General features: G+C 34.7%; 2 protein-coding genes across 2 annotated transcripts; both read left to right on the top strand.

Annotated features, from left to right (window-relative positions):
* The first annotated feature begins 2,286 nt into the window (after window positions 1-2,286).
* On the top strand, window positions 2,287-10,058 carry LOC133296652 (protein yippee-like). Its single transcript, XM_061495685.1, has 6 exons — window positions 2,287-2,412; window positions 2,593-2,717; window positions 8,860-8,903; window positions 9,431-9,539; window positions 9,622-9,677; window positions 9,779-10,058. The coding sequence occupies exons 2-6, from the start codon at window positions 2,622-2,624 to the stop codon at window positions 9,861-9,863; spliced, it is 390 nt and encodes a 129-aa protein (XP_061351669.1). The 5' UTR covers window positions 2,287-2,412; window positions 2,593-2,621; the 3' UTR covers window positions 9,864-10,058.
* Window positions 10,059-14,707: 4,649 nt separating this feature from the next.
* Window positions 14,708-20,049, top strand: LOC133296688 (cell wall protein DAN4-like). The gene is made up of 5 exons (XM_061495740.1): window positions 14,708-15,350; window positions 15,541-15,658; window positions 17,085-17,199; window positions 18,108-19,157; window positions 19,627-20,049. The coding sequence occupies exons 1-5, from the start codon at window positions 15,143-15,145 to the stop codon at window positions 19,867-19,869; spliced, it is 1,734 nt and encodes a 577-aa protein (XP_061351724.1). The 5' UTR covers window positions 14,708-15,142; the 3' UTR covers window positions 19,870-20,049.
* The last annotated feature ends 782 nt before the right edge of the window (window positions 20,050-20,831 follow it).

Genomic DNA, 20,831 nt, shown 5'->3' with positions numbered 1-20,831 from the left:
ACAAAACAAGACAAGTTAAGTCATTTTGAGTAAGGATGTTCATCAACTGATCCAAATCGATTAAAACCGCGGTGTTCAAATCAAAAAATCAATAACAAAAAAAAATCTCATGTTTTAATTGGATTGGATCAGTTTTTGATTTGGTTGATGAAAACCGACCCAAAGTATTATGTATTTATTATTTTTTGAAATTTCGTTAATGCTCTTTTTCCTAATTTAGTAACTCTTACTTAATTACTTCCTTTGTTTCGAAGCCTAGAGTAGACTATTCTTAAATTGACACGACTCACGTCGTGTCTCCTTTTTATGAAGAACTCACTTTGGTTGATAACAAACTACCTTATTTTATTTTTTTATTGTTAGAAAAAATGTGTCATATTAAATGACACAAGTTGTGTCATTCATAGACACAAAAGAGGTGTGGGTCACACTAAAAAAACAAAGACAAAAAGTTAAAGTTGTGGGTTTCATCTCTTTGTCTATGAAATGACACAACTTGTGTCATTTAAAATGACATCACTTTTCCCTTTATTGTCTATTACTCTATGTTAACTCTTCATGAGTTTTAAGACTTGTTTGAATTTGTAGATCTGAATTTTTCAATGATTTGTAACTTTGTATGATGTCATTTTGATATAGCTAGTGATTTGTATGATTGAAATTTTAGACTTTTTAAAAAATCAAAAATTGATTCAATTTAAATCGAATAAAATTGGATTGAATTAAATTAAAAAAAAGTAAACCGAATGAATGATTAAACCGAATATATTGGATAAAATAATTTTTGCTTCTATCCTGATTCAATCCCGACTACAAACGTCCCTAATTTTATGGCAGGTGGGAGGCGAGATGGGATGGATTGTCCGCTTTGCCACCTCTTTATTCTGAGGTCTTGTAAAGAGATTATATTAATATTTATAAATAACTCATGTATAAGTAAATTAAAAATCACCCATAAAAAAACGAATATCGAAAAATAGGTTGTGTACGCAGTTAAATTTTACCCGTTACAGATGAACAATGACGTATTGTGGTTGTATACGTTAATACGAATATCGAATATCTTTTCCTTTTTGGATCGAATATGCCTCTGTCAAAGCTCTTTTTGAAAACTTGAAATGTCACCCAGCCATTTTAAAATGCTTTAGGTATAGCATTGCAATTATTTTTTTTAAATGTTTGAATCTATAATATTATGCAAATTATTTAAGTCCTTTATCATTAATTAACTCCTAGTTCTAGTGGCGTACATTGTATCTCTCTTTGATAATGTATCCTAATATCAATCAATATTAAATTTATTTTACAAAATAATAATATTGAAATTTAAATAATCTTCTTTATATTTTCTAATCCAACATATCAAAATGGGCGACAAATAGATGAACTTCTATTTCCAATTCCAGCTTATTGTCATGTTCATCAATTAGAAGCGACTTGGGCAAGAAAGAACCAAGAGAAAAATATAGTTATAAATTCCAACAATAAAAGAATAAAACCTGTAATAATGCATAAAATAACTTAATTTTGATCAAATGGAAATATAAAATCTTTTTACAGTAAATTCCCTTTAAATTCTTTGATACATTCTCATTTTTTAATATATACCTCAATCCATACGCCTATTATTTTTAGAGGAAGTTTCATATTCTTTTTTTGGTAACAAACCAACCTCAATTTTCGACCTCTTCTTTTTCTTTTTCCCCAAAAGTAATAAATATGGTGGGAAGTGTATATCTTAAACATGATGGGAAGTGTATATCTTCAAAAATAGATCCCACATGCATATTTCATATACCGATAAAGAAGAAAAATTAAACATAAATAACTTATATAAAAGGCTTTATTAACAAATATTACTGTATATTTTTATATATAATAAAGTAAGCCAATTCAACCTTATTTGTTGGTAGATGTATTTTAATTATTACCTTATCTTTCAAATTAATTGAGTAATCAATAAAGGAAAACTTTTTCTTTAAAAACTAGTTTGAACTTTGAAAGACTTCAAATCTAAGATTTGACACCACCACCGTGTCGTTCTTCGCCTTATCGGCGCCATCCAACTCTCAACTAATGTAATTTCTCTGTCAATGGTGTCTCAAATAATCTGTATAAATATAGTTAAAAACATGTTGTAAATATTACATCAAGAAGTCTTGTCATGCAAGCAAAGTCACCATCTTGCATTTAATGATTTAACCAAAAAATAAAATAAAAATAAAAATAAAAATAATGAATAAATGGATAAATGAATAAACAAAACGTAACAAATAAATAATAATACACAACACATGTCTTGTCGGGTTCTGCTTCTACAGAAAAGAAAAGAAAAAAAGGCAATGATTGAATGCTTCTCTCTCCACATTTCTTGCAACTCCTGGCGTACACTTCTACCTAAACCAAACTCAGGTAAGATTCAACGATTCTCTTCTTCTTCTTCTTCGTCTTCGTCTTCTTCTTTCCGGTGCTTAGTTCACGCTACGTCTTGATTCATCGCTTTAATTATGACCCTTGTGTGATTTCGGTTTGACTGCGTCGTTTGATGATTTTCACTTTGACCCTTTTCTTGAATTCTTCCTTGATCTTCAGTTGTTGCGTAGAATTTTCAGAATTGAGCTATGGGGAGATTATTTGTGGTTCATCTGGAGGGGAAGGTGTATAGCTGCAAACACTGCCGAACCCATCTAGCTCTTTCTGAAGACATCGTATCAAAGGTTTTGATTTTCACCCCTCACCTGCTTTTTATGACCCAATCCTTTTTCTGGGTTTGTAACTTCATTCTGTGCTTTTATCCCAGTGTTTTTAATTTATCTGTGAGATGAGTTTTTGTTCTAATGTGGGTAGAAACTAGAAATAATCAAGGTATCATCATGTGATACATTAGGTGCTTGTTTTATTTTTTTATATTTTTTATTACAAGCTGTTTTGAATACAAAATAAGTCAATCCAAACACACACTGGATGATTGATTTAATCGGCATCTTTTAGTTATTATATTCTCTCTTATCCGTTTTAGGATTTTCGTTCTTCTTATCCCAATTGTTTGGTCGTGAAAGGTATCAGAATTCAGAGAAAGAAACTGAAAATGTAATCTTGTATATTTAGAAAATGAAAACTTAGTTATTGAGTATTACAAGTGCCAGCTATATATACTAAGCTATTCTACTCACTAAATGCTTAAGCATTGGTAACAGAATACAACTGTCATCAAACAGTTATAACTGAATATATCAGTTGCAATCCTAACTGATTATATCAGATACACTGTCATCCCCCCTCAAGCGAAGTGGTCAATCTTTTTGACACACGAAGCTTGGTTCGAAAATCAGAGAAAGAAGTGTTGGATATAGCTTTAGTGAGGCCATCGGCAAGTTGATGAACAGCTGGGACATGATGAACTGAAACAAGCTTGTTGATAACTTTCTCACGTACAAAATGAAGATCAAGTTCAAAGTGTTTTGTACGGGAATGAAACAGGGGATTAGCACTAAGAAGGACTGTGCTAAGGTTGTCACAGTAAATTGTTGGAGTCTTGATCAGTCCAATATGTAGCTCACTTAGAAGAGATCGTATCCACATGACTTCAGTGATGGTGGAAGCAAGGCAGCGATATTCTGCCTCTGTACTGGAGCGGCTGACAACTGATTGCTTCTTGGAGGACCATGATATCAGGTTGCCACCAAGGAATATACAAATTCCAGAAGTAGATTTGCGGTCATCAGGATCGGATCCCCAATCACTATCACAAAAGGCTGAGAGATGGAAGTGAGAAGACTGACCAATGTGAAGGCCATGAGAGAGTGTGCCACTTAAGTAACGAAGGATTCGCTTTACAGCCTTCCAATGTGTGTCAAGGGGGCAGTGCATAAATTGGCAGACTTTATTGACTGAGAATGTTATTTCTGGACGAGTGATGGTTGCATACTGAAGAGCACCCACTATAGATCGATACAAGGAAGGATCATGAAAGGCTGAACCATCCTTGGAGGATAAACGTTGGCCAGAAATCATTGGAGAAGGCATGGGCTTACAATCTGTCATATTAGCTTTCTTCAAAAGGTCAGTAATATACTTGGACTGAGAGAGATGCAGTTGTCCAGTGGAGGATTTATGAGCTTCAATTCCGAGAAAATAGTGCAATTGACCAAGATCTTTGAGAGAGAAGGCAGCATTCAGATCTTTAATAAGGGAAGAGATTACTTGGGGATGTGATCCTGTGACCAAGATATCATCAACATATACAAGAACAAAGGTAGTGGCAGAAAAGGCATAAGAAACAAATAAGGAACTATCACATTTGGTAGAAGTGAATCCCAAATTAGTTAAGGTAGAGCTGAGTTTTGCAAACCAAGCTCTTGGAGCTTGTTTAAGTCCATACAGAGCTTTAGTAAGTCGACAAACAAGCTGTGTGTTTGGAGTAGCAAATCCTGGAGGCTGTTGCATGTAGACTTCTTCAGAGAGCTCACCATTTAGAAAGGCATTATTTACATCAAGTTGATGTATAGGCCAACTTCGAGCAAGAGCAATAGTGAGAACAACTCTAATGGTGGTTGGCTTGACTACAGGGCTGAAGGTTTCTGCATAATCAAAGCCTTCAACTTGATGGAATCCCTTGGCCACAAGTCTAGCCTTATATTTGGAAATGGAGCCATCTGGATTATATTTTGTTCTGAAAACCCATTTGCATCCAATAGGTGATCTGCCTTGAGGAAGAGAGACAAGCTTCCATGTGTTGTTGCGGAGAAGAGCACTAAATTCATCCTTCATTGCTTGGAACCAGTGTGGTTGAGCAATGGCTTGAGCAGTAGAAGTAGGTTCGATGGAAGTGAGAAGTGCTTTTGGTTTGAAGATGCCAGCCTTGGCTCGAGTAACCATGGAATGTTTATTGTTGTTGGCAGTAGATGATGATGCAGGTAAATCAGTAATAGGTTCTATAGGTGCTGCAGGTGCGTCAAGGGGAGCATCAAAGTGAGAAGAAGTTGGTTGAGTATTCTGTAGAGTGATTCTGCACACAGAAGAAACCAAAGGCAAAGAAGGTGCAGGCAATGTAATAGTGTTAATGGTGTTAGTTGAATTGACAGCACTATGGTCACGGGTTGTTGGATGAGGTGTAATGTGAGTTGTGGGAATAAAGGGGACAGACACATGTGACACTGGAGTAGAGACAGGGATTGGGTTAAGTTTGGGAGTTTTAAAAGGAAAAAGTAACTCATTGAAAAGGACATGTCGAGAGAACACTACTTTTCCTGAAGTAGTGAGGCATTTGTAGCTTCTATGAGATGTGCAGTAACCTATGAATGTGCATTGATCGGATCTGTAATCAAATTTGTGTTTATTGAAAGGTCTGAGGTATGGATAACAAGCACATCCAAAGGGTTTTAGAAGGAGTAATCTGGACATTGGTGAAATAGAATTTCAAAAGGAGAGATATTGTTTAAAGTTGGGGATGGCAGCCTGTTAATAATAAAGGTGGCAGAGATAAAGGCATCTTCCCAATACTTTAGTGGAATGGAGGATGCTGCCATAATAGTCAAGGCAGTATCAACAATATGCCTATGTTTTCTTTCGGGTGTACCATTTTGCTGATGAGCATATGGACATGTCAAGCGATGGATGATACCAAGACTTTGAAGAAGAGGAGTGAGTTTTAAATACTCCTTGCCATTATCCGTTTGGACAGCTTTTATTTTGGTTCCAAGTTGTAATTCAGCCATTGTTTTAAATTGGTTGAATGCAACAAAAGTTTGAGATCTGGTTTTCAAAGGGTAGATCCAGGTATATCTACTAAAGGCATCAACAAATGAAATGTAATATTTGGAGCCATATGAGCTATCAATGGGAGCTGGTCCCCATATATCAGAAAAGATCAATTCAAGAGGCTGATGATAGGTGGAAGTAGACAATTGAAATGGAAGTTGATGCATTTTTCCTTTACAGCAAGCATCACAAATGATGGCATCCATTTTATTTTCAAATGAAATTTTACAGTGATTGAGGACAGCTTTTACAGTTTTGAAAGAAGCATGTCCTAGTCTACTGTGCCACAAATCTAAAACTGACTTATTGTTTACTGTCTGTGTATACAAAGCAGAAGGAACAGAATTGAAAGTTGACAAATTGTTTTTCTTGAGAACTTTGGCACCATCAAAGGCATATAGTCCATTTCTAAGAGTTCCTTGGAGAAGAATCTCCTTGGTAACCTGAGATTTGACAAAACAAGAGTTAGCATGAAATTCAAAGAATACATTGTGTTCTTTTGCAAACTGTGAAACACTTAACAAATTCTTGGACAAACTCGGGACATGTAGCAGATTGGACAAGGTAAAGGATAAAGAATTGAAAGGAGAGTGAAGGATGGAATGACCTATGTGCTGTATATTCAAATTAGAACCATTACCTATTTGCACTGACTCTTGTCCTTTGTAATCTGATCTTGCAAGAAGATTAGATGCATCTGGTGTAAAATGGTTCGTAGCTCCAGAATCAGGATACCAAACTGGATCAAACGCTGAGTACGAATCTGGCACATCATCATTCTTGAATTGTTGAGAAGTTTGACTAGAACTAGCTATAGCAACATTTGCATGAAGTTTCTGGTTGCTGTTATTTTGTTGGCCAGTTGAAAACGGGTTTGGGTAATCTTCAGAAAAACGATGATGGCACTCCCATCCCATATGGCCAAATTTGCCACATACCTGACATTGAGATCTGCTATTTGTGCTATATTGATTAAATCTGCCTCCTTGATTGAATCTGCCTCTGTAACTTCTGCCTCCTGAATTGAACCTGCCTCTATAGTTTCTGCCTCTTGGATTAAAGAAATTTCCTCTGCTTGAACCATTGTACTGGTTATTCGATCTTTGGAATTGCATCTGTGCCATATTTGCTTGTAGTGACAAGCCTTCTGTTTTTCTATGCTTTTCAATCCTCTCTTCTTGAGCCATAAGTAAGGCTTCCATCTCATTAACAGAATAAGAGTCAGTTCTTGAAGTGACAGAAATTATAAAAGGATCATAATCCTCACCTAAGCCATCAAGTATAGCTTCAATATGATCTTCAGTAGAAACTTTGGAACCTACAGCAATGAGAGAATCAACAATTTTCTTGATTTGAAGTAAGTATTTGGAGATACTTCCTTCTTTCTTCATGTTCTTGAGCTGAACCTTGAGTTGCTTGATTTTGGCTTTTGTGTGTGAGGTAAAGAACTCCTCAAGATTTTGCCAGATTTCACAAGAGTTTTTGCATCCAACTATCTTTGTGTGTGTCGAGTCAGACATGGAGGCCAACAACCAAGACATCAGTAATTGATCTTGCTGTTCCCATAGATCATCTCCATACTCTATTCTTGCGGCTTCATTATTAACTGTGATAAACTTCTGGAGTTTGAATCCCTTGATTGTAGCTAGAGCTTGCTGTCTCCAGGGAAGAAAATTATCTTCACCAAGCTTGATCGAAACAGGATTCGAAAAATAGTGAATTGAAGGCTGAAAAGTTGCAGGTTGGGTCTGCGTAGCGGAAGGTTGGGGATTGAGTGTCTCCATGGATCAAGAGTGCTCTGATACCATGAAAGGTATCAGAATTCAGAGAAAGAAACTGAAAATGTAATCTTGTATATTTAGAAAATGAAAACTTAGTTATTGAGTATTACAAGTGCCAGCTATATATACTAAGCTATTCTACTCACTAAATGCTTAAGCATTGGTAACAGAATACAACTGTCATCAAACAGTTATAACTGAATATATCAGTTGCAATCCTAACTGATTATATCAGATACACTGTCAGGTCGTAACTTAATGTGCTAAGGCAGTAAGGCCAGAACATGTGTGTTTCTTTAGAAGCTTAGAAATACTTATTGCTTCCTATAGCAGCTAAGAGTTCATTCTTTGTGCTTTCGTCCTTCTAATTTAAAGAAAGTTGAATTCATGCACAGGGTGAAATGGAAGTAGGCCAGCTTTAAGCCCAAAGAACTCTTGCTTGAGCATGTAAATCTTTATTGTTTTTTGTAATTTTGAGATTGTATTCTTGTTTACCATTTGTTGTAGTAAATAGACTAGTTGCTTGAATCCCTTGCTTTTCTAATTCTGAACTACAAACTCTATGCTTCATTTTTTCATATATTTACTTTTTAAAATAAAATGGGGGAAAAGTGGATAAATTTCTGGTTTTTTTTATGCCAGAGCATAACTATGTCCTCTACTCCTCTACTGTCTCCATAATTTGCTATCCACTACGACGTGGTTGGTTCGGCATATTTCACGGAGAGGCTGTGAAAAGCCATGCTATTCAGATTTTGATTCTTCATATTTTTGTGAATATATGTTGTGAAAATAAAGTATATGTGACAGAGCTTTAGGCTTTCTTACCTATTTACATGCAGAGGAGAGCATTGTCGCTTCTCTTAAGTAGAATTTGGACCAACTTAATCTTGGTTGGAAAAAAAAAATGATTGTGTTGAGTACTGTATTTCAATTGATCATGTATAAACATGTCATTGACTTCAAGAATCATGCGTAGGAACTTGTTGTCTTTGGGCTTTGGTGCACTTAGTTATACTTTTACTTTCTTTGGTTGCACGTATACTTTTCCAATTCTGTTATGAGTAGTACCCCGTGGAATTCCATTTGGATTAATTGCTAAATGCTTCTTATCTAGGCTACCTAACGGATGGTCAAATGGGGATGTCATCTTTAAAAGAAGATATATGTTGATTGTGTTAAGCTTTTCCATAATTTATTCTTTTCATTTCTTGATTTTTTACGGTGATTTTTAATTGGGACCAACAATGCTTAATTGGCCTTTTGTAATATCTATATATATTTTGACTACCATTTTTGCTTGTGTTGTTTTATTCAGTCTTTCCACAGCAGACATGGGAAAGCTTATCTCTTCAGTAAGGTGTAAGCTATCCTTGATCTTCACACCTTATCATTATACGATTACTAACAAAACTGAAATAAACGTTCTCTTATGGTATTTGTGTCCAGACTATCGGTGATGAAACTTGGCAATATTAATATATTGTCTAAAAATGAGAAAGAAAAAAAAAATGAAAGAGAAATTGGTTGACATTTTATTTTTCCAAGAACTTATTTGTGGATATACATTACACATTGCTATTATTGTTCTTGTTTTATGCATGTCCATCATAAATCCTCTCATGCTTGTATTTAGAACTTGCCAATGGAAATCGTATGCGCATCACAACTACATAACAATAATAATGTAGAATTGCTATACTCTCATCATCAGAAATTTGGGTGAAATTGGATCTTGTAGCTTGTAACCATTAACCAAAGTGTTAAGCAGAACAGTTATGTTTGTTATTTGTGACCTCTTGCCTTTGGACCTTTAAAGCTCCAGCCACATTATATTTTGCAGTTGGTTGTGTTCGTGGGTTTATTTAAAATCTTTTATTCTTTTACAGTGTGAATGTTTCTACTGGAGAATTAGAGGACAGACATATGATCACTGGGATGCATACTGTGGCTGACATTTTCTGTGTGGGTTGTGGATCAATTGTGGGTTGGAAATATGTAAGATTTGTAGCAGTGCTTCGAGAGTATGATTTTTTCTGTTTCTATGTAGCAGTAAGTTACCCTATTGGTTTTTTTCCAGGAGACTGCACATGAAAAAGGCCAGAAATACAAGGAAGGAAAATCTGTTCTTGAACGGTCAGTAGAAATGTTGTGTGAGAAAACATTGTTAATCTAATATGAAGTCATTTTGAGCAATAAGAATGTGGTGGATTATATGAGTTTTTACTTTTGGCCAGGTTTAAGTTGTCAGGTCCTGATGGCAGCAATTATTGGGTCAGCCATGAAGCACATGTTGGTGGAAGTGATGCAGATGATGCTTAGTCATCCCACCATTGACAATTGAATTGTACATTCCTAATCCCCTTCCTTGTGGATATAAACTGGCAATTTAGCAAAATCAGCATATTGTCCAAAGCACAATTTAAATATTTTGATTGTTGATTCTGATGTAAAAAACTGATGTTCAAACTTGTCTAATCGATCATGTTTTTCAATTTGTTAGATAATTGATCTTCATTAGGGCTTACCATTTGTGATGCATTGGCTTGTGGTGTCAAACTCAAGCAGCTAAAGGCACATTTATTCCAATGCCACTCTAAGCTTTCATCAATAAGCACTTAGCTCCATGTTCAAGAAAAAAGGCTAATTGATGCCCATCATAATTGCTAAGCATTAGACCATAGTCTTTGCCTCTATCCGTGGTTGATCTTTATTCCGTAATTCTTCCCTTGACATAGAATCTAGATGGATAAAGTACTAACCTATATGAATGACAATCAGTATAAGCAATATTTTCCTGTTTTTCTTTTCTGGGTAATGGGATATAAGAGTACTGAATCAACCAAATTCTGACATTTGTTACTACATATAGAGCAGTCTCAATTGCAAAAGCAGGCCATCGGCCAGTAAATCAGTGTTTTAAAACTCAGCTCGGACCAGTCGGGTCGACCCGGGACTCGGTGACCCAGTGGGTTTCCCGGTCCGAGCAGGTAGTTGGACCGCTTCTGCAGTTAATCCGGATTGGACCGGTTGACCTGGCCGAAACCCGGCGACCCGGTTGACCTGGCCGAAACCCGGCGACCCGGTTGACCTGGGTTAGACTGGTTATTCTTTCTTTCTTTTTTTGGTAAATTTTGTTTTTTTTATAAGAATTCTTGAATTAAATCATATTCATATTTTATGATGAATATGATTAAAAGTAAGGTGAAAATAATAAGGTATTTTAGATTAGTGCAGTTCGTTTATGTAATTTTGTTACATCTTATAATGATCTCATGAAGTTAAGTGGTGATAAACAGTGATGGTCTCATGATCTCATCTCAACGGCGGACACTTTTTTCTTAGTGTATATTTCATGCATACTATTTGTTATCATGATAACGGTGACACTTTTTTCTTAATGTATATTTCATGCATACTTTTTGTTATCACGATAACGGTGACACTTTTTTCTTAATGTATATTTCATGCATACTTTTTGTTATCATGATTTAATTTATCCGTATCATGTCAAGCACAAAAGGTGCATTTAACTTATATTGCAATTTTAATCCAATATTAGGATATGGTCTAGAGCTAGAAGCTTAGAAGTATATAATATTTGCTATCATTGAAAATCAATTTATTTTTTGAAGTTCATTGACAGTTTTTTTATGTGAATTTTTATTAATATAAGTAATATTTTTATATTTTTAATATGTGAACAGTAAATCCGGTTGAACCTGATTGAACCAGTGACCCAGTGTTTCGACCGGTTCGAGTTTTAAAACACTGCAGTAAATCCTATGGCTTGATCAAATAAGCAACTTACGTATAACGTATGCAATATGATTACATGCTAATAAGCAACTTATTTAGTATTCAAAAAATAATAATAAATAAGCAACTTATTTTGGATGCTCCTAAACATTTGGGTAGTGTTCGTATTGTTTTCTACTTTTATTTTTTAATTGATGTGTTTCTAATAATAAATAAAAAAAATTAGTTTTTTTTTTATGTTTTTTTTTTTTATTTTGTTTCTTATTGTTGGCGTGCGAATCACCTTAGTAATAAATGATTGTCGTATCCACAGGGAAAGTTATCTTGATTTTGATTAACAGATTTGTATTCTATGAAATCTATGAATATTTACAGTATAATAAGTAACGGGAAATATTATTCTCTTTCATATAAAGATAACTTTTCTTATGTTCTTTCCCTTTGATTTTTGCATCTTATCCTTTTTTTTTTCTTCTTATAATGGTGAAATCTATCTATTTTCTCTATATAACATAAGATAAATATTTTATGTAAAATAAGACTAATAAAGCAAGTAAACGAGGAACATTCATGTAAATGTTAATGGTATATGAAGTTTATCTTTTTGTGTTTTTCTTTAAAACTCCGGAAATGAAATAACAGTATATAATGAAGGGCTTTCTATCTCTGCTCTGACGGTAAAATTTTATCTTCTCCCGCGGAAACAAAATCATACTAGGGCCTATCATTTAAAAAGAATAAAAAATAAATGAAATTTTTTCTTGAGTCTGTTGCATAAGGAGAAATCATCTACAGTGACAGTAGATGTTTTTTCCCCTATAATGAAAGGGATAAGAATAATGATGCACGATGAGAAACCTGCAACTTTATTATTATAACTATGTAGTTGTTGTTTTTCTCTTTCAATCACTTTTCTGAACTTGTTGGTTGATGTGGAAATAAAGAAAAAAATAATTTTAATATTATAATTATGTATTCAAGAAATACATAATTATAAGGGGGTTGCATGATCAATTTCTCATTGTACAACATAGACAAATACAAAACACATAGTGAAATAGCGAAAGGGAAATGCATTTTTCATGTTGCATGACAAATGAATAGTTGTCTTGTTAAGAAAAAGACAAAAGTGAGATGACACAGTATTCAATGAATTTAACTTGTCGTTTTCTTAACATGACAACTTAACAAGTATTGATTTGTCATGTAAGATGATAAATGCATTTTCCATATAGTTAAAACCAAGGAACACTAATAAAGAAGTCAAGAACAAGTTTCTTGTTCCTCATGCTGCAATTCCAATCTTGGCTCGGTGCCTTAATACAATGAAATTGTTCATATCACTTTTCATTGCCAGATTCCTCATGCTCTTGGACTGCCAGTTTTATAAAACCACGCATTCCCTTGCGGTTCTGTTCCTAACGGAATTGATTCAAGTCAAGACCTGTAAGAAGGAACTCGAGTTGTTCCTTATTCTGGAGGCAACAAATGAGCTTTGTAAAAGCAGATTCATCCCTCGACAAACGCCTTTGTGTCAGGATAAGCTTCTTTCTAGAAGTCATACCCTCAACATAATTGATTTCCATCAAATTAAAAGCTATTAAAATCAAAGACAATATAATTTTAAAGATTACATCATTGGGTACTACAATTCTCCATTCCTAAAACAAGTTAGCTTATGCTTAATGGCATAGCTGAAAATGAAATAAACAAACTACAGATTGCAAACTCCATTACAGAATAAGAAATCACAAGAAGAACAGAAAGTTCAACAACAAAAAAATGAAACATTGAGGATGAAGATGAAAATCCCAAAATAGCAGCTCGAGAAACAGTGAAATGGTGACGGGTACTGCCATGTTTGGAGGAAGAAGATGAAGAAGAAAATTGTGAGGAAATGAATTCTGAAATCCTCCAAAAAGGGAAGCTCCTCTTAATTGGAAAATCCCCCCTTTTTATATTCTAGGCACACATTCTCTTTTTCATTTTTGCATCAATGACTTTAGCTTTCTTTTTCCTTTTTCATTTCCATCCAATGCTGTAGGTACATTTATGGGGAAAGTTTTTAGGATTTAAAAAAAGGAATTATAAAACAAAGCACAGGTTAAAATGAAAAAAAAAAACTCGCTAGTTGTCATTTCCTTTTTCTCTTTCCTCCATATGCCCATCCACTTTGGAGAGATTTTTTTTTTGGATACACTGAAAAATGAACATACAATCTATTATATAACTATTCACGCCCTTTACCACTAAGCTAACCTACACCCATCATCACCATTCAAATTTGCTTTTTGTGGAGTAGTGGGCTCTTGGGTTTCTTGTTTTTACAATTTGTCTGTATAATAGAAAAAGAGAAAGTGAGTAAGTTACTGGGCGAATATGAAGTGCAAGTCTTTTTCTTAATTTTTATCCGTTAGTATTGGGCTTTGCACTACAATTACAATATTTTTCTCTTTATTCTCAATCAGCCCAATACCTTAACAATTTATATTTTTCAACCCAATACTGACTCAAAAAACAGTGGAACAAGGGACTGCTTTAACCAGGAACGCTCAAGATGACCCATCACTTATTCTCAAAGTTTTGTAAAAATAAATGATGAAAACAAAAAACAAAATAAAAATATTGTGATATTTTTATATCTGAAATTCAAAATATGTTATCTAACAATGAAAAGTAGAGAATAAACCAAACACTATCATTTTTTTTTAGTAATACAAGTGACATAAGGTGAATGAATGCAAAGAATGATTGTTCCACATTAACCAATCTTGAGTTCGATTCATTATATTTAACTGTATTAAAACTTACTTGAAAGAGTTTTATTTTCTTTGTGATCCTATATGACTCGATCGAATTAATCGATTAATTGATGAACTGATAAAGAAATGTAAAAATAAATGCAACATTACGACCAAAAAAAATGCTAGACATGTTACTTTACTTTCACCGTCTAATTACATAGGGTCCTCTCTAATTTTTTCACAAATCTATATTCTATGGTGGTCACTTATTCCTTATGCGAAAGAGTTATGAGAAAGGAATAAATTTTTGTGCTATGGTTGTACCAAAGATTCAGTATATCCCACTAATAAAAGTATTACATGTTAATTAAAATTCTCTTTTTTATGTTAATTTTTTTTTTCTTCTCTAATGTATAATGCTCCCATTGATGAAATGCAATAAATTTAAGTGCAACAGTAACACTAAAGATTTATTAAGGATAGTAAGGGTGACATGCAAGAAAAGAAGCATTATTCACGACAAAAAAAGAAGAAGAAGAAGCAAGAATACAAAAAACTGTTTTGAGGGGTTGTTGCTTGAATGAGTGCAGAGATGCGAAGTCACCATTGGAAAAGATTCAAAAAGAGAAATATAATATATAAAAAAGTGAGTATTATGGTGATTATCACCCAACCATTCATCAACCATGTAACGTAGGCTTTAAGTGATGGAAACAACACCACCCGCACGGCATCTGTTCTTCTCTCCCTCCCTCCCTCCATCATCCCCATTATTTCCCACTTCAAACTTCGCTTTTATTACCTCTCAATGCCACTCCTTCCGTTTTACCCAATCGAACTTTCTGGAACCCCAATGCTCCCTCTCCCTTCTTCCTTTTCTCTCACAATGCCTTCTCATTCGACCTAACCTAAAACCATACCACTTTTGTTTTTTTCTCCAAATATTTTGAACTTTGCGCTACACTCACGTTTTCACACAGGGCTTTTTATTTAATTTAATTAATTTTTTTTTATGGTGTTGTTGACGTAAACGAGGGAACTGAGCTAGGTTCTTTGTTCGAACCCTAATTATTATTCTACACTTGGGCGATTTTGGGGATGAATCGTAGTTTCAGAGCTCAGGAATCTCAAATGCAAGCTGCGTTCAAACAGAGGCAGCAGCAATTGGGGGTTTTGAGGTCGTCGTCGCTCATGAAAGACAAAGATGACGAGCTCGCATTGTTCCTCGAGGTGAGGAATCGCGAGAAGGAGCGTAACGATCTTCTGCTGCGCGCTTCCGAGGAGGAGTTCGATGTTGCAGCGTTAGGTATGAACACGCTGGAAAACACTTGTTTCGTTTTCAAGGTTTGCGGGATGTGGTTTGGTTAATTTAGCATGATTCTGTGTTGTAGTTTTAGGTGGATGAAGTGAAGAACTGCAAAAATGGTTGTGTTGTTTGGAGAGTGTGCCATTGTTGTTGGATTTCTGTTTGTCACCTGCTATCTTTCGTGTTGCAGGCTCAAATCCTGGCACTTCTCCCTTATTTAACATTTCATCATCCGCGCCAGCTCCTGTGTGTAAGACTGGTGCTGATGATTTTCTCAATTCCGAAAATGACAAGAATGACTATGACTGGTATGTGCTTGTACCTTTCTGTTTAACATTTCCAACTGTTTTCTCCATGATGTCTCCTTTCTGTTTATTGTAAATTAGTGCAGTAATAGAGTTTAAATTTTTTGTTTTTTGTTTATAATGATTTGTAAGTTGGACGATGAGATCATAATTGCATTTTTATAGTGGACTTAGCATTTTGTTGTCCATTGCATATTCACTCCTAATAATGTAATTATGCATATCCTTACTCAATTGAGTTTTCTAGCAAGCCTTCTTCAGTTCATTCCCTCCCTTCCAAAAATTTAAAAGAACCTTTGGTAAAATTTAATGAAAGCATCATAAACATTTCATGTGAATAACTTTGGTGCTTTGGCATCTCTGGCCTGACTATTTGAGCTTGTTCCCCAACATCTCACAAGAAAGAGAAAAAAAGAAAATTTAAGAGTCATCTGGTTATTTGCTTCAATAAATTAATATGAATTTAAATTTAATAATGGCAAACATATGTTTCCATTTATTCCTTATTTTTTCTTGAATATATGTGGGTAGCACTCATTGGCATTTAATATCTTAATCTTATGTAAGCGAATTAGAATCAAAAGCTTATTCCTTAAATATAGGGGCCAAGGATATAGTGTATTCTTTTCATAAAATATGATATGATATGGAGCTAAACATTTACGCTAACTCCAGTTCTTTACATTCTAAGGGACTATTGTGTCTATGACACTTGATCCTTGACAGTTGACACAGACAGGGGCTGAGGAGTATTTGTAGTTTTCAGTGGTTAAATGATGTCTAGATATCTTCAATACATTCGTTGGACTTGGGAAATAAATTATGTGACAGGGACTCAGCCATTCAGGACTTAGGTTTTAATATTATATATGATATTGAGAAAAGTACTATCTTATTTTTTCCACAACTTGTAGTCTAAAAGATAATGACTCTTTTTATTTATTGTAAAGCTGAAGCCTAGTGGCTGGTTTCTCCCGATGTTCCCTGGCTCTAAAGGCATATTGTTAGAAATCACAGGTTCATCAGCATTTAGCATATTTTCAAAACTCCTACTCATTAATTTGGTAATGTATTGGACTTAACAATTAACATTTGTAGATAATTCCTTCTTTTGTTCATAAATTATTAGTACTTTTATGTCACTGTTGTCAATTTTGTTTTTGATTTCATTCTTATTCGTTATTTATATCTTCACGTTTCCATACTGAAAATACTAACATTAACAAAGCTCTTGCATAGATGTTCTGTGTGTGTGACTTAATGAGAAATAAATTAATGAACACTAATTTCCAGACATAACTTCTCATTATTAAAGCTAATATTATATTTTTAGTCAGCTGCTATGTATATGACTGACATAACTTTGCATAGACGTAAGTGGAATGATTATTGTTCAAATTGGGGCTTAGCATGCTTATTGTCCTTTCAGGCTTCTAACTCCTCCTGGGACTCCCCTTTTTCCTTCTTTGGAGATGGAAGCTCAAAAAACTGTTATGAGTCAACTTGATGTTCCAACTAGACGTCCCACACCATTAAAATCTAGAGTAAGCAATTTTATTGAATGTTTTGGATCATGTCAACGGTTTTGGTAGAAGTATATAGAGGCTAGGTGCCTGTTTGATTTCCATTTTGAAAAACACTTTTTTTAGTTTTTAGAATAAAAAAATAATATAACTTGTTTGAAAAGGGTTGTTTTGTAAAAATGACTCTCAAAACAATAGCTGTTTTTTAGTTTTTAAAACTAAAATTGGAGAACAACTTAGAGATGGTGTGAAAAATTGTTTTTTGGTTTTATTGTTTATGCACCGGCAGTTTTGTAATTATGAAGATTCATTAATGGCACTTTCTTAAATAAATCCAGCTTTTTTGGATTTTAGATTGTTTTATGGTGGCAATCTTATAATTATAAGGTTTATTAATGCCATTTTTTGGTGAGAAAATCCAACTTTTTTTTAACTTTAGATTCAATTATACTCAAACAAGTTTTTTTTTTTTTTTTTTTTTAAAGTCAATTTTGAAAATCTATGTTACAAAATAGTATTGAATAACAAAATAAAATTCAAACAGACCCTAAATTTTTATGGCAATGTGCAATCTATACTACAATTTGGTGCATTTGGTTGGATTAGAACTCGTATTTTAAGGAGATTTCTTTGGTACATCGCTTGGTTTGGGATAAGATTAGGCTTTTGGTGTGAAATTCATGGCCTTATTAGGCTTTTGTAATTTTTTCTATTTTTCTGAATAAATATCTTCTTTTATTAAAACTATGTAGGGAAAACTTTTTACAGTGATAAAATCATAAAAATGTTGCTCTGTATCTATTTTAATATTTCCAAAGTAATAGCTGATTATGCTTTAACTAATAGTTCATAATAGCAGAATTAATTTTTTTCTTTTCATACTAGTAGTCAAAAGTCATTTGTCTTATATTTGTTTCCCTGCGGTATAGTTGGCAAATCCTCCGGCAGAGCTTACTGGAAGGAGCAACGTAGTATATAAACAACCAGCTTCCTCCCCGGGGTTGACCTCTTCAGGTGGTGGAACTAGGAGGCCCTCATCATCCGGGTATCCAGGATCAAGACCTGCAACTCCCACTGGACGACCTACATTGACCACAGCTTCAAAATCATCTAGACCTTCAACACCTACTTCTCGTGCAACCTTACCTTCAACTAGGACAACGGTAGCTACAACCAAGACCACAGTTTCCACCGCCAAGTCTGTGGTTTCTGCTACTAAGACTGCAGTTTCTGCCTCTAAGACTACAGTCCCTGCAGCTAAGCCCACACCTCCATCTAGATCCTCTACAACTTTATCAAGATCTACTGCAAGATCTTCAACACCTACTAACAGGCCTACCTTACCTGCACCCAGGTCCACATCAAGGGCATCAACTCCAACACACAGACCATCTACTCCGTCAAATGCACCCACCACATCTGCTCCTTCAGTTAAGACTTCTTCAATATCAAAGCCAGTTCCAGTGATGTCAAGGCAGCCATTTGCATCACGTGGCACTTCACCAACAGTGAGATCAAGACCATGGAAGCCATCTGAGATGCCTGGCTTTTCACTTGATGCTCCACCCAATTTGAGGACAACACTACCAGAAAGGCCGGTGTCAGCAACAAGGGGGAGGCCTGGAGCTCCCACTTCACGGTCTTCATCTGTTGAGCCTGCTTCTGGTTGCAGACCGAGGCGGCAATCATGCTCTCCTTCTAGAGGACGGTTTTCTAATGGCATTTCTCATACAACTGGAAGCTCTATGCCTGCAGTTAGCCGTGGGTACTCGAAAGTGAATGACAATGTCAGTCCTGTTGTTATTGGCACCAAGATGGTTGATAGGGTAATTAATATGCGGAAACTAGCACCGTCAAGGCTCGATGACAAAAACTCTCCCCATAGTAATCTGTCTGGCAAGTCCTCAACATCTCCGGACAGCTCTGGTTTTGGAAGAACACTCTCAAAGAAATCCTTGGATATGGCTATTAGGCATATGGTATGTATTTTTGCACATTTTCTGTATTTGTTCTACCAGCTGAGAGTAAACTTGTAATGCACCTGCATCTGCATCTTAATCACTCTTGTATAAAAAAAGCTATGAAATGCGATAATCAGTTATTCTCATATTAGATGCATGATGTTTCAAGATTGAATTTGGAGACTCAAGTGTTTCTCATTTATAGCCTTCATCTTCCTTCAAGATTGTATTTGGATAAAACTTGTAATGCACCTGCATCTTAATCAGTATTGAATAAAAAAAACTATGAAATGGTATAATCACTTATTCTCTTATTGGATGCATGATGTTTCAAGATTGAATTTGGAGACTCAAGTGTTTCTCATTTATAGCCTTCATCTCCCTTCATGCTTTTTTATTAATTATTGAATTTGATTAACATTGAATGGTCATAACTGCTAAATTGTTTTTTTTGTCCTAATAACATCTCTTGCTTCTCTTTGAACAGGATATAAGGCGACGGGTTCCTGGCAATTTACGGCCATTGATGACAAACATTCCAGCATCTTCAATGTATAGCATACGGTCAGGGCCTCAACGAAGCCGAGCTGTTAGTGTCTCAGACTCTCCTCATGCCACTAGCAGTAATGCTAGCTCCGAGGTGAGTGTAAACATAGATAATAGTGAAATAGATGATGATACTGTCAGCGAGAGTGGTGGTCAATCACCTGCCAATGTGCGGGGCAGGTAAACAGCTCTCACTTTGGGGAATCATCTGCCTACATTTTAATTGCACAACCATTCTGATCCTGACTATCAGCCGTAGTGGATTTTCATATGGAGCTAACCATGCCTCTATTGATGTAAAGTTTATTGGAAGTGATGTTACCTTGTGTAATTGAATGTATTTGTGATTTTAGGTATAGATAGGCAATATGCTGAAATGGTAATACTCAATTTTATTATTATTGTTATTATTATTATTATTATTTTGTTAACTTGAGTATTGTTATTTCACACGAAAACTGTATTTTAGGAAAGGCTAGGAATGATGTGGCATTGCTTCACATAATCAATCTCAACTCAACTTCTGTCATGGGACTTACAATAATTAACTTCGTTATCCACGGATAGAGAGACTGAGATAGTTGCTACTTTGATTCCCCATTTTTATAAAGTTATTTTCTGTTAATAAGCCATGGTGTGTCCTATATAATATGAACAATGGGCTGATCAGTCAAAACCTTATCTTTTGTAGCTTTTGGACTGTGATTACATTAGACTTTCCTTTATTCAAATATTAAGGAGCAAAGTTTAGCAGTGAAGGAACGCATCATGAGAATTAGGAACTAGGATGTTGGAAAAAAATTTGAAGTAAAAAATATATAAAAGATCTGTCAAGTAACATGCTTAGGCATGATAGCACTTGCGTAAACTATTTTTTTTTGGTGAACTAATTTTATTTGAGTAAACTAATTTTTGTTCGTACTTAATTTTTCCAAATATATTTTGAAACATTTTAATATCAACTATTTTTCTCAGCTGGCCACCTTTAAAATAAGAATGATTAAAACGTATAAGGTTAATTTAAAAATGTAGAAGACAAATCAAGAAAGTTTAAACTAAGTTTATGACGATAAACTTATATAACTATGAAATAATAGAAGATGGTTGATTAATCTAGGCGTGATTATATATATATAGGCAAAAGTA

This window comes from Gastrolobium bilobum, unplaced genomic scaffold, assembly GCF_033153095.1.
Source record: "Gastrolobium bilobum isolate Gb01-03AN ecotype WA unplaced genomic scaffold, APGP_CSIRO_Gbil_v1 utg6129, whole genome shotgun sequence".
NCBI classification, from domain to species: domain Eukaryota; kingdom Viridiplantae; phylum Streptophyta; class Magnoliopsida; order Fabales; family Fabaceae; genus Gastrolobium; species Gastrolobium bilobum.
The sequence above is the reverse complement of the archived record's forward strand: the minus strand, read 5'-3'. Positions and strand labels throughout refer to the sequence as shown.